Here is a 17,055-nt window from a genome sequence, read left to right on the forward strand (position 1 = left end):
AATTTATATATATTTTATAATTTATATATGATTCATAATCCAGATTCCTAATATGAAGCCGGATTAAGAATTCGAATTTCAAGTTAAGGAATTATAAGGAAAAAGATTCGTAGAATTCACATCTCTTTTCTTTACTTGATACGAAGTTCTTAAACATTTCGTCGTTGGTAATCATGTACAGCACTATTTCATTCCTTTTAGAAATCATCAGTATGACATAAAAAGTGGCTTATTAATTAAACATTTTATGAAGTGAGACATTTCATTAAAGATAGAAATAGTTATAGTTTGGATAGAAATACACAGAATGTGTTTTTTTTTCTTTTCTTTCCTCCATAAAACACCAGTAGTTTAGCAAGTGAGAGAATGAAGAGAAATTTTTTGGTGTTTTACGTACAGAATAGTAACTATTTCAGAGAATTCCATCCTGTGAGAATGTCTTATTGCTACCAATAGTTTCAGTTCTAGTTACAAACAATTTTCCGATATATTCTTTGAGGTTTTTTTGATTGATTGATTCTAGTTTCAGCTTATGAGCTGTGGCCATGCTGGGGCACCGCCATTTGTAGACATTTGTTTCAAACTGTTATTTCTTTATGGCAATCTTTGGTATATATAGTGGAATAGACATCTATTCATAGACACTGAAGGCGCATGATTTAGTGGTTGAGAGTATTCGGCTCGCGATCGTAAGGTCGTGAGTTCAATTCCCGGCGACACGTTGGGTCTTTGAGCAAGACACTTTATTTCACTCGGCTGGCAAAAATGAGTTGTGCCTGTATTTCAAATCATTTTATAATTTATATAATTCATAATCCAGATTCATAATATGAAACCGGATTAAGAATTCGAATTTCAAGTTATTCCCATTATATATACGTGTGTGTGTGTGTGGTGCTTGCCTCTCCTTCGCAGAAGAAGGCCATCTCTACAATCAGTAAATGCCGTCATGAAATCTCATATGAAGAGCAATTCCAGCTTTGGACAAACTGATGTTACAATCATTTCCAGGTATCAAAGTGTCTGGGATTGAAGTCAAATTCTGTTTACGAAGTGCTCGTTTCAAGATGGATTGTTCGATCCTCCGGGTTTCAAATGGTTTACAACCATCGTAGATAACATCTTTCCAAACCGATTGATCTCGCGTCAACTGCACCCAGTCTTCAACATCCACAATAACAGCCTTAAAATTGCTTTTGACAGCATCCCTAAAACCTTTCTTAGCTTCATGTCTCGGACGTTTACCACGTTGCAACTTCACCAGAAACAACGGCTTTGGTAACCTGTCATCCTGTATCCCAGTAAAGTGCCCACCCTAACGCATCGAATTGCGCGCAAGGAGCATCCCCATGCTGGATGTGTTGGCTTGCTGAAGAACAGCAGCGTTAAAGACTACCATTTGACATCCGTTCATCCATCCATCCATTCATTCATCCAGCCATCCATATATACATATATATGCATACACACACATACATACATACATACATACATACATGTATACATATACACACATAAAGCAAAACATAAATCTGCAGGTATACATACATACATACATACATACATGCATACACACATACATACATTTATACAGACACACAGACAGACACAGACAGACATACACACACACACACCTACGTACATACATATATACATACATACATACATACATACATACACACGCACTACATACATACACACATACGTAAATACACACATACGTAAATACACACATACATGCACACACATACACACACACTTTCATACATACACACATACATGCACACAAACACACACACATACATACACACAAACACACACACTTACATACATACACACACATGCATACATACATACACACAAACATACGTACATACATACACACATACATACGCACATACATACACAAATACATGCATACATACATACACACATATACATACATAAACACACGCATACATACATACATAAATACATACATAAATACATACATAAATACATACATACATACATACATATTTATACTCACATACATACATACATACATACATACACACACATGCATACATCCATCCATCCATATATATAATACATGTAGAGTGTTGTTATCGCGTCCGCTTCCAGTGTAACAGTGTTGTTACCACTGTACTTATTAGTAGAATTACTAGTTATGATATATAAAGCAAATGTAGGAAAAATTAGAATAAATACTAGTTTATATAGGCGCAGGAGTGGCTGTGTGGTAAGTAGCTTGCTTACCAGCCACATGGTTCCGGGTTCATTCCCACTTCGTGGCACCTTGGGCAAGTGTCTTCTACTATAGCCTCGGACCAACGAAAGCCTTGTGAGTGGATTTGGTTGACGGAAACTGAAAAGAAGCCTGTCGTATATATATATATATTATATATATATATATAATATATATATATATATATATATATATATATGTGTGTGTGTGTGTGGTGTGTGTGTGTGTGTGTCTGTGTTTGTCCCCCCAACATCAATTGATAACGGATGCTGGTGTGTTTACGTCCCCGTAACTTAGCTGTTCGGCAAAAGAAACTGATAGAATAAGTACTAGGCCTACAAAGGCCACAGTCAAATGACTGAAACAAGTAAAAGAGAGTAAAAGAGAGTAAAAGAGAGTATCTTCTACGTACGTTCACCATTGTGGTTCTTTGCAACCTCTACATTGGCTGTTCGAAGAACAATTGGATGCTGAACCGCCCCAGATCACCAAGGAAACACTTTAATGTATCTTCAAAGTTCCTAGGCTTTCACCAATGGAAACATAATTTCCCTCAACTGGAAGATCAACAGCCACCAGATGCCATTCCAACTGACCATCCATCATCAACATGGCTAAAATTACATACGGGTCTCTTGAGGGTTGTCTGTTTGCATGCAGAAGCTGAGAAGTTTTATCGACATCTTGAATGTTGACTAGAGTGTCGTTTTAAAGGAGCAGACACTATTATTGCAGTCATCGTCTGCGCATGTTAGAACTTGCATCGATGAGTCAATGATGAGTTATTACAAGAATCTGTCCTCAACAGTTTGTTATTTCTGTTAAACATCAACAACTTCCATTGAACCGTTCGATACTGCATCATTTTACAAACAGACGATGTCAACAAGCTTATTCAGAGTGATCAAACCAGAGTACGCCTTAGTTTTCTGTTGAAATATTCATCACGACTAGTGAATCTTTTTTTTTATTTTGCCGCACACCGTATGATACAAACATGGACAATTGATTGAGGAAGGATAAAACACAGCTGAATTAAATTCGATGAAACTAGCCATCTTCATTTGTATACTGTAAAACAATGGAATAACTATACTGAAAAAAATGGCTCAGCAAACTTCGTATGTCATTATTAGATTTGTGGAATCGTTGATAACTTATCGACCTCCATCATATAAATTTCTAAAGTAAAATAAAGAAAGTATAATTAAATTAAGAAAATTCTTGATTTCAAAACAATAATTCTTTTGTTTTTGGGTTCATTATTGGTTTTTAATAAGAAATATTTAAAGAAATTTAATGAAATTTAATGGAAATACTGAGCAAAATTGATAAAGAACAATAAAAATTCAGCCCTATTATACTGGTATTGTCTGAATATCCGATGTGAAATATGTGTTTGATGAATAAAAATTGGGAATTACTGAGTTTTAGCCTTAGATTACGGCACTCTACTGGATTAGCTCGCTTAACCCTTTTTGCATTTAAACAGGCCATATCAGGCCCAAAGAGTCTACCTATTTTATGCTCAAACTGATCGGATCCAGCCTCTCACTCTTCCCTACAATGTCGTTCAAAAAATAAAGAAACGTATCTCAAAGCTATGAGGTGATGCATGGTTGATTTTAAAATGTGAAAAAATATTACATTTGACAGAATAAGCTGAATGCTAAGGAGTTAATGCTCAAAACCATTTATTGCCCCTTTGGATTGTCATTAAAATTCCCCGAGGATCAATATTGAACACTTTACTGATCTCCGGTGGAGAATATACTCTTTCACTGGTTTCAGTCATTGGATAGCGGCCATGCTGAGGCTCCGCCTTCAGAGATTAAAGTTGAACAAATTGGCCACAGTCCTTACTTAAAGTCTGATACTTATTGTATTGGTTAATATTTTGGCTGAACTACTAAATTACGGTGACGCAAACAAACCGACACCGGTTATCAAGCGGTGAAAACATAAAGACAAAACAGCGAGAGAAACAAAAGACACACACACACACACACACACACACACACACGCATGTACGCACACACAATAAATAGAACTCAGTGCATGAAAAAAAAAAAATATATATATATATATAGATAGATAGATAGGTGTTTACGTCTCCGTAACTTAGCGGTTTGGAAAAAAGAAACCGACAGAATAAGTACCAGGCTTTTAAGAAATAAGTACTGGGCTCAATTGGTTCGGCGAAAATTCTTCAACATGGTGCTCTAGCATGGCCGGAGTCTAATGACTGAAATAAGTAAAAATGAGTAAAAAAGAAGATACGTATATGCAATATGTATACGCATGGTTTCTGCCCATAAAATTCACTTACAAAGACTTTTAGGAGAAAACACTAGCCCAAGTGCAGCGTGATTGAACTCGAAGCGACATGGTTTCAAAGCGGACTTCTTCAGCACGCAGCCATGCTTGTATCAGTATATCAACAGATTAGGGCGGCGAGATGGCAGAATCGTTAGAACGCCGGGCGAAATATTTAGCGGTATTTCGTCTGCCGTTACGCTGTGAGTTCAAATACCGCTGAGGTCGACTTTGCTTTTCATCCTTTCGGGGTCGATAAATTAAGTACCAGTTACGCACTGGGATCGTTATAATCGACTTAATACCTATGTCTGTCCTTGTTTGTCCCTTCTATGTTTAGCCCCTTGTGGGTAATAAAGAACTAGGTATTTCGTCTACCGTTACGTCATGAGTTCAAATTCCGCCGAAGTCGACTTTGCCTTTAATCTTTTCGGGGTCGATAAATTAAGTACCAGTTACTCACTGAGGTCGATATAATCGACTTAATCCGTTTGTCTGTCCTTGTTTGACCTCTCTATGTTTAGCACCTTGTGGGTAGTAAAGAAATAGGTATTTCGTCTGCCACTACGTTCTGAGTTCAAATTCCGCCGAGGTCGACTTTGCCTTTCATCCTGTCGGAGTCGATAAATTAAGTACCAGTTGCGTACTAGGGTCAATCTAATCGACTGGATCCATCTTCCCCAAAATTTCGGGCCTTGTGCCTTGAGGAGAAAAGAGTATATCCACAAATTTTAGTCAACAGGAGTGGCTGTGTGGTAAGTAGCTTGCTTACCAGCCACATGGTTCCGGGTTCAGTCCCACTGCGTGGCACCTTGAGCAACTGTTTTCTACTATATAGCCTCGGGCCGGCCAAAGCTTGTGAGTGGATTTGGTAGACGGAAACTGAAAGAAGCTCGTCGTATATATGTATATATATATATATGTGTGTGTCTGTGTGTGTGTGTGTGTGTTTGTCCCCCCCAACATCGCTTGACAACCGATGCTGGTGTGTTTACGATCCCGTAACTTAGCGGTTCGTCAAAAGAGACTGGTAGAATAAGTGCTAGGCTTACAATGAATAAGTCCTGGGGTCGATTTTCTCGACTAAAGGCGGTGCTCCAGCATGGCCGCAGTCAAATGACTGAAACAAGTAAAAGAGTAAAAAAGAGTAAAGAGAGACAGACATGTAAAATCTCCAGAGACATATTCTACAGATACACCGTAATACCGTATTGAAACTCATCGCTTTTAACGCATCAGTGATTCACCAGACATCTTTTATCAAATATTTTGTTGAAGTTGATTAAGTTTGATAAAATATTGATCTCTAATCAAACGACATCTGCTATCTTATTTGTAACGAATTGATGTTTTGAAGCTATTCGTTTTGAATTCCTGTGAAAGAAGCACGAAACAAACCAAATGTCTGAATATTATCAAGAAAATGGCATTTTTTGTATTTGGTTTGCAAGATTCTTCATACGTATTCGATGTGGAAACAGATTTTGTCATCTCTCGGGAGGGTCATCATACAAATAATAAGCACACGTACTAGTTCTATTTCACTTTAATTTTTTATATTTATCAACTGGTTAATTAATTAGCCAATTAACTAACTGATTATATGATTAATCATTTGGTCAATCAAACAATCAGCTAGATTCATCAGAGTCTATTCATTGCCATACGCGACCTCTTCAATAACATACATTCTCTATGTTTGCTCTGGTCTGCCTGTCCGTTTCTTGGTTTGCAAGTTTTTTTATCTATATTTATATGGACGTGAATGAGAATACAAGTGAAGGAGAGATATGTTAAATTAAACTAACTTGTTAATTCCTCATAAAAATCTGTAAGTTAACGGAAAGGCATTAACAAGTTGAATTTTCATTCGGGAATATTTAAAGTAGAAAATAGCATACTATAGGTGCAGGGGTGGCGATAAACAGATCCGTCCATTACGTGACAGCAGCTGTTCGATATAAACCTGCAAGCGGGCAATACTTGTATACTGAACATGTGCGTGTAGAACGGTTTCAAAATGAAACAAAACTAACAATAAGACGGAAAATGTTTGTTCTTGTAGACTTCGACTTTATTCACATTTGAAAAGTTTTTTCCTACATTTTTTAATCGCAAAGTCTATATAGTAGAAAACAGTTGCTCAAGGTGCCACGCAGTGGGACTGAACCCGGAACCATGTGGCTGGTAAGCAAGCTACTTACCACACAGCCACTCCTGTTGACTAAAATTTGTGGATATACTCTTTTCTCCTCAAGGCACAAGGCCCGAAATTTTGGGGAAGATGGATCCAGTCGATTAGATTGATCCTAGTACGCAACTGGTACTTAATTTATCGACTCCGACAGGATGAAAGGCAAAGTCGACCTCGGCGGAATTTGAACTGGACTGGCAAAATACCTTGAAACATCTAACGACTGAATGCTAAAGCTCGTTGAAAGCCACAGGAGACGTAAGAAGCTTCATTCTGTTATAAAAGAGGGCAAACACTTTGCTTGTGAGTTTATGCATAATGCCCAGGTTGAACAGCATGGAGGAAGTTTGGCAACTGTAGTTGCAAAGAAGGTGAAATCGATAGCAAAGCAAAATGCATTTGAACAATTAGCTGATAGGTGGGAACAAAAACCTCTGCATGGCAAATGTACGGGCCGTAGCAAACAAGCTGATGTAGACCAGAAACACGCCCATCAGTGGTTACAGAGGACAGAGCTAAAGGTAGAGAGTGAAGGCTTTATCTTGGCTGCTCAAGATTAGAGCTTATTGACCCAGATCTATCAAGCTAATGTGATGAAAAATAGAGTAGACCCAAAGTGCCGATACTGCAACGATGGGATTGAAACAGTGAACCACCTAATCTCTGGGTGTAAGGTTTTAGCACCAGTAGAGTATAAATCAAGCCATGGCAGAGTTGGCCAGTATCTACACTGGATAATGTGTCGGCATTATAAAATTAAAACTGCTGACAAATGGTACAAGCACCACCCTGAGGCTGTAACTGAGGGAGAAAATGTAACGATTCTTTGAGACTTTCCCGGACTATCAAGGTAAATAAACCAGATATTGTTATGAAAGACAAAAACAATAAAGTCTGTTTATTGATTGACATGAGCATACCCAGTGACCATAATATCTCGGCAAAAGAATTTAATAAGCTCAGAAAATATAAAGATTTGTTAATCGAAATCGAAAAGATGTAGCATCTCAAGACGGTTACAATACCAGTGATTGTAGGAGCACTTGGAACGATCAAAACACTGAAAATTATTTAAGAATGATCCCTGCCTTACCATCCAAGCAGGAAGTGCAAAAGATTGTCTTAACTTGGACGTCACACGTATTGGGAAGAGCATTGTAAATTTTCTTTCTTTTACCCCCTTTATTTTATTTGTTTACTTTTTTATATTTTTCCCCTTTTCTCTCTGTCTTTCTTCACCTTTTTCTCTATCACATGACTTTGTAAATGAACAATCTGGTGTGTTTATTTTGATGGCCTACCAATGTATATAGTGAGTTTCTCTGCTCTAGGTGTCAGGAAGACACTCAGCAAGAAATAGAAACAAAATTGAAATATGTTGGTGATAATAATAATAATAATAATAACAACAACAACAACAATGCTGATGGTGATAATAATAATTAGAGCTAGAAGCTATTAAAAGAAAGATATCGCGTGATGTTGGGCATGCGAAAAATGGAAGTGGTATAGTGGAAGAGATGGACAGTTGTTCCCAAGAATATACTACCGTGAATTGTGAAAGAATTGAGATCAGTGACTACTCAAACAATGAAGATCGATTAATAATAGACAGAATTAAATACAGAAGGGACAGAATTTATGTGCGACTTTAAGAAGGCTAACCAATAGAGACTAAATCAAGAGACGAGTAAAGTCAATAATGTATTGAGACACATTGAAACAAAGAACATCACACAACAAATAATCTTATCCAGTCTGCTAGTAGTATTGTGGCGGAAAGGATAGGATTGAGAACTACTGAGAACAGAACATTGACGGATAGAAGAGGAAATAAACAACTGTGGCGGAAAAGGAGAAGTTCAGAAGATATAAACTCCTTGAACAGTGTAGTGTCAATAGTTGCCAGGAAAAGAAATGGAGAACTGAAGAATGAATGGAAATTTGAAAAAGTTAGGAAGAAGTGTGGTATAGATACAAAAGGCCTGAATGTTGTAATTGAAGAACTGAAGCAGTGCATACTTGCAAAAGAAGCAAAGCCAGGTGTGAACAACGGATTAAGCAATACCGGTAAAACTAATTGTTTAGAACCGACCAAAAAAGATTTTATCAAGAAAGATAAATGATGATAAATCTGGGTTAAGATATGGAGTAAGCAAGAACAACATAACACTACAGTTGAATGGCTCTGCAGCCTGAGGCAAACGGCTTCTTATCCCCAGCAAGAGGCTGTCCACTTCACAGAAAACAGTATCAGAAATATGAGTAAAAAGATAAGCAATTGGAAAGCAACAGGACTTGATAGTGTACAGGGATTTTGGATAAAAAAAAAGTTCAGTAGTTGCCATAAATGGATCGCAGAACAATTTAATTCATTGATCAATGGAGAAGAAGAAATCCCGGGCTGGTTGACAATAGGACGAATGGTGTTGTGCCTGAAGGATACATCAAAGGGAAATGCTGCTGACAATTACAGTCCAATATCCTACTTCCCGTTAATGTGGAATTAACTGTCAGGAGGAATTGCAGAAGAACTGTATAAATTTCTTGATGAGAACAATATATTACCGCCGGAACAAAAAGGCTGTAGAAGGAGATGCAGAGGTACCAAAGAGCAACTATTGATAGACAAAATGGTAATGCAAGATTGTAAACGGAGGAGAACAAATCTTGGAATGGCCTAGATTGACTATCGCAGAGCTTATATGATTTCACATTCGTGGATCATCGAGTGCTTAGATCTGTTTGGAATTGCGAGGAATGTAACGTGTTTCCTCAAGAGAAGTATGGTGGGGTGGAAAACTGAACTGACATCTTACGGAAAAAGCTTGGGCACCGTAGATATCAGAAGAGGGATTTTCCAGGGTGACAGTTTATCTCCGTTGCTTTTTGTTCTCTGCATGATACCCCAAGGTACTCAGGAAAATGAACCTGGGGTATCAGCTAAAGGAAAATCCCAAACAATCAACCACCTCCTCTTCATGGATGATTTGAAGTTGTATGACAAAATGAGACACAAGTGAGTTCTGATATTAGAATGGAATTTGAACTCAAGAAGTGCGGAGTAATCTTCCTAAAAAGGGGCAAGATACAGTCCTTGGCAGGGATAGAATTACCGATTAGAGACTTGACAAAGGAAACTGAAACGGAAGGATACAAATACCTTGGTGTACTAAACGTCAACGAGATAATTGAAAAGGAAATGAGGACGGAATATTTCCGAAGATTATGCGCTCAAAATTGACTGGATGGAAAAAATCCAAGCAGCTAATACATGGGCGATGGCGGGAATAATAAAATGGCAAAAGAGACAAGTGATGAAAATGGATACGAAGACCAGAAAAATGTTGACAGTAAACGTAAACTTCCACCTTAGGAGTGACACCGATAGGCTGTACTTGTCCAGAAGAAAGGGTTGGAGAGGTTCAATCAGTTGCCAGGACTGTATCGAAGCAGGGGAAAACAGCTTAGGGTGGTATATAAAAAATGCTGTGGAGCCACTGTTGAAACACAGGAAGAAGCCCGGCATTATCAAAACTGAGAATTGTGTAATAAAAGAAAAAGTTAAACAAGAAATGGACAAAAAAAAAGAAAAAAGAAAAGGCATGGAAGGAAAAAAATGTCCGGTTAGTTTACAAGAGATATGAACGTCAAGACACATATATAGGACCGGTGGTAATGGATGAGGAGGAGTGACCTGAAGATGGAGTCAGAAGCACTCATATGCACAGCTCAAGAACAAGCGTTAAGGACCAACTATGTGAAGTGCTGAATAGACAACACTACCGATAGTGACAAATACAGAATGTGTGGTGAAAGGGGTGAAACGGCATGGCACATCATTGGCGAATGCCCGAAATTGGCACAACGCGAATACAAAAGACGCCATGACAACGTGGTAAGAACGATCCATTGGGAACTCTGTGGAAATTGCGGTCTACAAAAGGCAAAGACGTTGTATGAGCAAACCCCAAAAGGAGTCACTGAAAAGGAGAATTGCAAAATCCTGTGGAATGCAATGATCCAGTACGATCACCTGACCAGATATTGGAAACCGGACATTATTTTTGGTGAATAACAAAGGAAGAACATACATGATAGTCGATACAATATGCCCTAGGGACAACAGGATCAATGTGAAAGAAGAAAAAGATAGACAAGTATGAAGATTTGAAGTGGGAAATACGAATGAGGAGAGTAGACATGATACCAATAGTAATTGGTGCACTTGGAAGTATCAGCACTCAACTATCAACGTGGCTGAAAACGTTGGTGCAAGTAAGAAGGTAAAACACCTACAAAAACCAGCATTGCTTGGAACTGCAAGAATTCTTCGCAGGGTTCTTGAAGCATGACCAGTAAACAAGTGTTCCCTTAGTCTGCTGGCTGTGGACAGCTAATACTTTCCACCATACCCAGCAATATAAGCTGAGAGTTTTCGAGAAAAATACTGGCTTCAATGCTGAATGCCAGAAACATAATTTCGACAAAAAGCACGCGCGCGGTCGCAGTAGCTCGGGGTGGCGTTGGAATCCTGAAGTGGTCAGAGAAAGAGCTAAAGGAGATGGACAGGAAGTCAAGAAAGCTCCTAAAGATGCATGGAGCTCATCATCCATGTGCAGACACTGACCGCCTATACATGAAGAGAAAATGGAGGAAGAAGACTGATAAGTGTGGAAGATTGTGTAAGTATCGAATTCGAGAGGTTAATGAGATACCTAGCCCAAAGTAAGGAAACCTTGCTAGTGTCAGTTAGAAACGAGGGAGTATTGAAAGCAGAGAGAAAAAAAGGAAGAAGTACAAAAAGGACACGAAGAAGAATTACGCAACAAGGGGCTACACAATCAGTTCCAACAGAATTGGCTGGTAAAAATTGGGGGGATTAGCTGAAGAAAGGATCATTAAAACAAGAGACCGAGACCACTATACTGGCGGCGCAAGACCAAGCTTTGGCCACAAACTGGAGGGTCAATCTTGGGAATGAGCAAGTGTCATCACTAAGCCGCATCTGTAATAGAGTGGATGAAACCATTGCCCATATCACGAACGAATGCCCTAGACTTGCCCAAAATCACTACAAGCTGTGGCGACATGGTCAGGTAGCGAAAGTGCTACACTGGAAACTGTGTGAAAAGTGGGGGCTAGAGAGAGGCAAGACGTGGTATGAGCACAAACTGCAGAGAGGGGCGAGTCGGAGACTAGCAAAATCCTCTGGGATTTCCCGATCCAACCAGATCAGGTACTAGAGCATAACAGACCGGACCTAGTGGTGGTCGACAAGGTGCTATGTATTGATGTTCCATGCCCCTTTGGTGCACGAATAGTCACGAAAGAAGGCGAAAAGATAGATAGATACAACCCTCTTAAGTACGAAATAGCCCGACTATGAAAAATGAAGAAGGTGAAGATAGTGCCAATTGTTGTTGGATCCTTGGGGACAGTATGAGAAGTCATCAAGGGGAATATCAAGGAAACTGGAATAGAGTTTGCCTCCTTTGGCACGGACAGAATCATCAGGAAAGTACTACATAGCTGAAAAGAATTGATATCATGGTTCCGTAGGCTGCAGGTAGCAACCCGTAATGCATGCAAGACTCCAAGAGTTCCAACAAAACCTGTGATAAAGAGAAATACTACTATAAACTACTACTACTACTACTACTACTACTACTACTACTACTACTACTACTACTACTACTGATAATAATAATAATAATAATAATAATAATTCTTTATTAGCCACAGGGGCTCACATACAAAACATTAATTGACATACAACATAAAAGACAAAAACAGGACGATACAATGGGTTTTACTGCGTGTACACAATATAATAACAATAAAAATTGAACAAATTAAAACTCCCAATAGGGGAGGCAGTTTAAGGTCCTTTTAGAAAACCCCACAAAAGCCACAGGGCAAGAGTCCTTCTCCTTTGATTGCCTTTTTACAGATGCACGCTCAGAATTGGTCCTTTCACAGTGGCCATTCTTCCAACATTCACCCACCTTTCAAAAAACTTGCTACAAGGCAACACTTCCCTCTCCAACCTCAACTTCCTTAATGGCGATGATAATAATAATAATATTAATAATAATAATAATAATAATAATAATAATAATAATAATAAAATAATAATAATAATAATAATAATAATAATGATGATGATGATGATGATAATAATAATAAAATAATAATAATAATAATAATAATAATAAGAAGAAGAAGAAGAAGAAGAAGAAGAAGAAGAAGAAATGCCCTGATGCAGTACCAGGCAGTGGCTCTCATGCTTCTGATCTTAACTAATTGGAAGTGTTATCATGTACATTGTTTTGTCTTGGTATAAAAGATGGGCTACAGCAAATGTTCTGCTCAATACCACAGATTTGCTTGTCAGTTGTTTGACCTTAACCAGTTGAGCATGTCCCTTCGTGGCTGACAATATGTGCATCTCTGATCACGAACAGAAGTAGTGGGGGAGCATCATAGCCATGTGTTGAGAGGGATTCTTTGGGGTTTGAATAATCCACCTCTGGAAACATGGGTGTTTTGTTCATCATCCTTAAACAACCTTTATTCAGGGACTTTCTGAGGGGGTTGGGCTTCTCAACTTAAAGAAAATTCTAACTGGACCCCACCTGCAAGATCATTCGCTGTTTACCTTTATATGATATCACCATGTCGCGCACATATGGTTGAGATGCATGTGCCTAGTGTACCCGTATCAGACGAGTAGTCATCATGGGTATACTGGGCTTCGTATATTTTACCCCAGTGTCACTTTGATGGCATGCACTGCTCTCTCACTCAATAATAATAATAATAATAATAATAATGATAATAATAATAATAATAATAATAATAATAATAATAATAATAATAATGATAATAATAATAATAATAATAATAATAATACCAGAGGTACAGGCTATGGGAGAGTAGGGCATGAAGGAAAACAAAAAGTATACCAGCGTTTACAGATCTACACAGAAAGAGGAGAAGAAGAAGAAGAAGAAGAAGAAGAAGAGAAGAAGAAGAGAAGAAGAAGAGAAGAAGAAGAAGAAGAAGAAGAAGAAAACGTTGGTGGTGTTGATCATGATGCTGACAATAGTATTGTTAATGATGATGACCTTAATGATGATGGAGGTAGGGTGGGTGTGGGATGGAGCGCAGGTAGTGTTGGTGGTGATGATGCTGATGATGATGACGAATGATGCCGCCACCACTGCGTTATGCTACAGCTTGTTGTTGCTGCATTTTTATGCACACCAGAAAATTCCGAGGAAAAGAACATTAGGTGGCATCATCATCATCATCATCATCGCTATTGTTGTCGTCATAATGATGATGATGATGATGACCATCGTCACAACTACCACCACCATAACCACCGCTTCCACAACAACCACAATCACCACCACCACCACAACCACCATCACAACCACCATTGTCATCATCATCATCATCATCATCATCATCAATGTGTAAAGAATAAAAGACTTCTACATTTTGATTCAATTTTCCCAGAGATTAACTGCAGTGAATAGAAATGTAAGTGAAGGAATGGCGACAGTTTAGACAAGAATCGCATTACATGCAGAGCAGTACGTATGCGTAGATGGGTGTGCGCGCGTGTATGTGCGTGTGAACGTAAGTCTGTATGTATGTATGAATGTATGTATGTATGTATGTATGCATGCATGTATGTATGTATGTATGTATGTATGTATGTATGTATGTATGTATGTATGTATGTATGTATGTATGTATGCATGTATGTATGTATGCATGTATGTATCTATGCATGTATGTATGTTTGTTTGTATGTATGTATGTATGTATGTATGTATGTATGCTTGTGTTGTGTGTGTGTGTGTGTGTGTGTGTGTGTGTGTGTGTGTGTATGCGTGTATGTCATTATTCAGTTTATTTCAAGATTTCTTGCCAATAGAGAAAGAACCGGTTCCTATCTAAGATCCGAGGTTCCTTCATTGGAATTTCAACATCAACAACAGGGAATTTTTTTGTATGTATGTATGTATGTTGTATGTATGTATGTATGTATGTATGTATGTATGTATGTATGTATGTATGTATAATAATAATAATAATAATAATAATAATAATAATAATAATTGTGTACAGTGCTCAGGTGCACTACAACTCATCTAAAGTGTATATATAATCAGGTGTAGTTTCGGCGGATTTCGGAAAGCATGAGGGCTTTAAAGGATGCAGTGTCATGGCAGTCAACAACTGACGCAGGCAGTTTATTCCATGCTTCAGCAACTCTGAGCGTGAAAAAATGTTTCCGAAAGTCATGGGAGCTGTGTTGTTTTCTGACTTTGTAGGCATGCCCACGTGTGTTAGACACATGGAGATCAAAAAGGTGTTCAGTGTTGTTGGTGAGGTGGTTGATAACTTTGTAGGTGTTTACCAAGTCCGTCGCCAGACGCCGGAGCTTCAGTGAATCCATGCCCAGGGAAACAAGGCGTTCAGAATATGGTAGGTGTCTGATGGAGGGTATGCGTTTGGTTGCACGTCTCTGGACAGATTCCAGGAAGTCAATGTTCTGAGCAAGATAGGGGTTCCAAACTGATGATGCGAATTCCAAGTGTGGTCGTACCATAGCTGTATACAGTTTTAAATAGATGGCTGGAGAGCGGCTAACAAAAATCTTCTTGACAATTTTAGAGATATGCTTTGTCCAACACAAATCACTGCTGACAGTGATGCCTAGGTCACGCCCGCAAGAGGATTTCTTGATATCAGTGTTGTGGAGGGAGTATGTGGACGCAGGGTTTTTTCTCCCAAAATGCATGGTGGTACACTTGTCCACAGCCAGTTTCAGTTGCCAGTCTGTGATCCATTGCTGCATTGTGTCTAGGTCTGATTGCAGGAAAGAGTTGTAGACATCAGGATCTGTCCTCTTGATTCAAGGTACAGCTTGATGTCGTCTGCATATTTCAATACTGTGGCATTCTTTAATTGGCATCTATGTCATTAATGTATGCCACAAACAAGAGGGGACCAAGGACGGATCCCTGTGGTACACCCGATGACATCTCATATGGTGTAGAGTGCTGTCCTAGAACTGTGACTACCTCCTTTCGGCTGAGGATGAAGGATTTCAACCAGTTAAAAAGGTCATCCCTCACCCCCATTGCAGAGAGTTTCACCATAAGCCTTTTGTGTGGCACAGAGTTGAAAGCCTTAGCAAAGTCAAGGTAGACAACATCCACCCATGAGCCACTGTCAGTGATTTGAGTAATGTCCTCAAGGAACTCAACAAGCTGATCACTGCAGCTGGAGTTAGGGACAAATCCATATTGTTGAGGGTCGGATGAGACTGTGAGAGCTCCAGAAGTTCCAGAGTGTTTCTCTGACACACGATTCCATCATTTTGCAATACAGTTAGTAAGACTGACTGGGCGATAGTTGACAGGTGATGTGCGGTCCGCCCTGTTTGAACAGAGGAATGACACTGGCAGTTTTCACTGCTCCGGAGTAGCACCATTGTTGAGACAGTACTGGAAGAAAATAGAAAGCTGGTGTAAAAGGAAGTACCTGCCACGTTTGAGAAGCAGGTATGTAACTCCATCGAGACCAGGGGAGGCATAGTTGCGCTTATTTTGAAGGTGACGTCGCAGCATTGCAGGTGTAAATTCCATTGTTGTTATGGAATTTGCTGTTAGTGATGGTGAAGATGGTACATTTTGACTTTCAACAGTGAAATGTTTGCATAGACTCGGCAATGAGTTCTGCGCATTCCTTGGGGTCGTCAGTGATCTGGTTTGTGTGAGGGTTGCGAAGAGGGCCCACTGGAGAGTGAGGTCTCTGCTTTGAATGCACATATTTCCAGAAAACCTTGCTGTCAGGATTGGCTGCTATGCACTGTTAAATTCAAGCACTGCTTTTTTTGTCACTTGCTTGAGATGGTTGGAAGATTTATTCCGCTTCTTCCCTGTTGGTGTCTGATTTATGCAACTTGTATTCCCGTTCAGCAGTCCGACGTTCCTTCCTGGCAAGTCGGACCGCTGAAGTTTCCAAATTGCCCTTTTGGGGCGGTTTCTTCTTTTTCTGTTTACGTGGCACTGATGCTGCACATGCTGCCCATATTGAGTCCAGATACTCTGGAGTATAGTATTCACATCTCCAGAGTTGTAGAATTCACGCCAGTTTGGGTGCTGTAGTTCAGTGTGGTACAGGTTCCAATCTGCTCTCTTCCAATCGAAGGAAGCAGATTGGAGATGGTTCAGGTTTTTGTTGCCCGCAAGAGCCAGATTGGCGATGATCA

The 17,055-nt window shown here is 39.1% G+C and overlaps 1 protein-coding gene across 1 annotated transcript in view; it reads right to left on the minus strand.

The window, feature by feature from the left end:
- Positions 1-934: 934 nt before the first annotated feature.
- LOC115209458 (SCAN domain-containing protein 3-like) overlaps positions 935-17,055 on the minus strand; it is a 41,638-nt gene continuing 25,517 nt past the window's right edge. Inside the window, exon 4 of the mRNA XM_029777884.1 lies at positions 935-1,255. Within this exon, the coding sequence (XP_029633744.1) occupies positions 935-1,255 (321 nt within the window). The remainder of the gene's footprint in view (positions 1,256-17,055) is intronic.

This window comes from Octopus sinensis, linkage group LG3 (assembly GCF_006345805.1).
Source record: "Octopus sinensis linkage group LG3, ASM634580v1, whole genome shotgun sequence".
Classification (NCBI taxonomy): domain Eukaryota; kingdom Metazoa; phylum Mollusca; class Cephalopoda; order Octopoda; family Octopodidae; genus Octopus; species Octopus sinensis.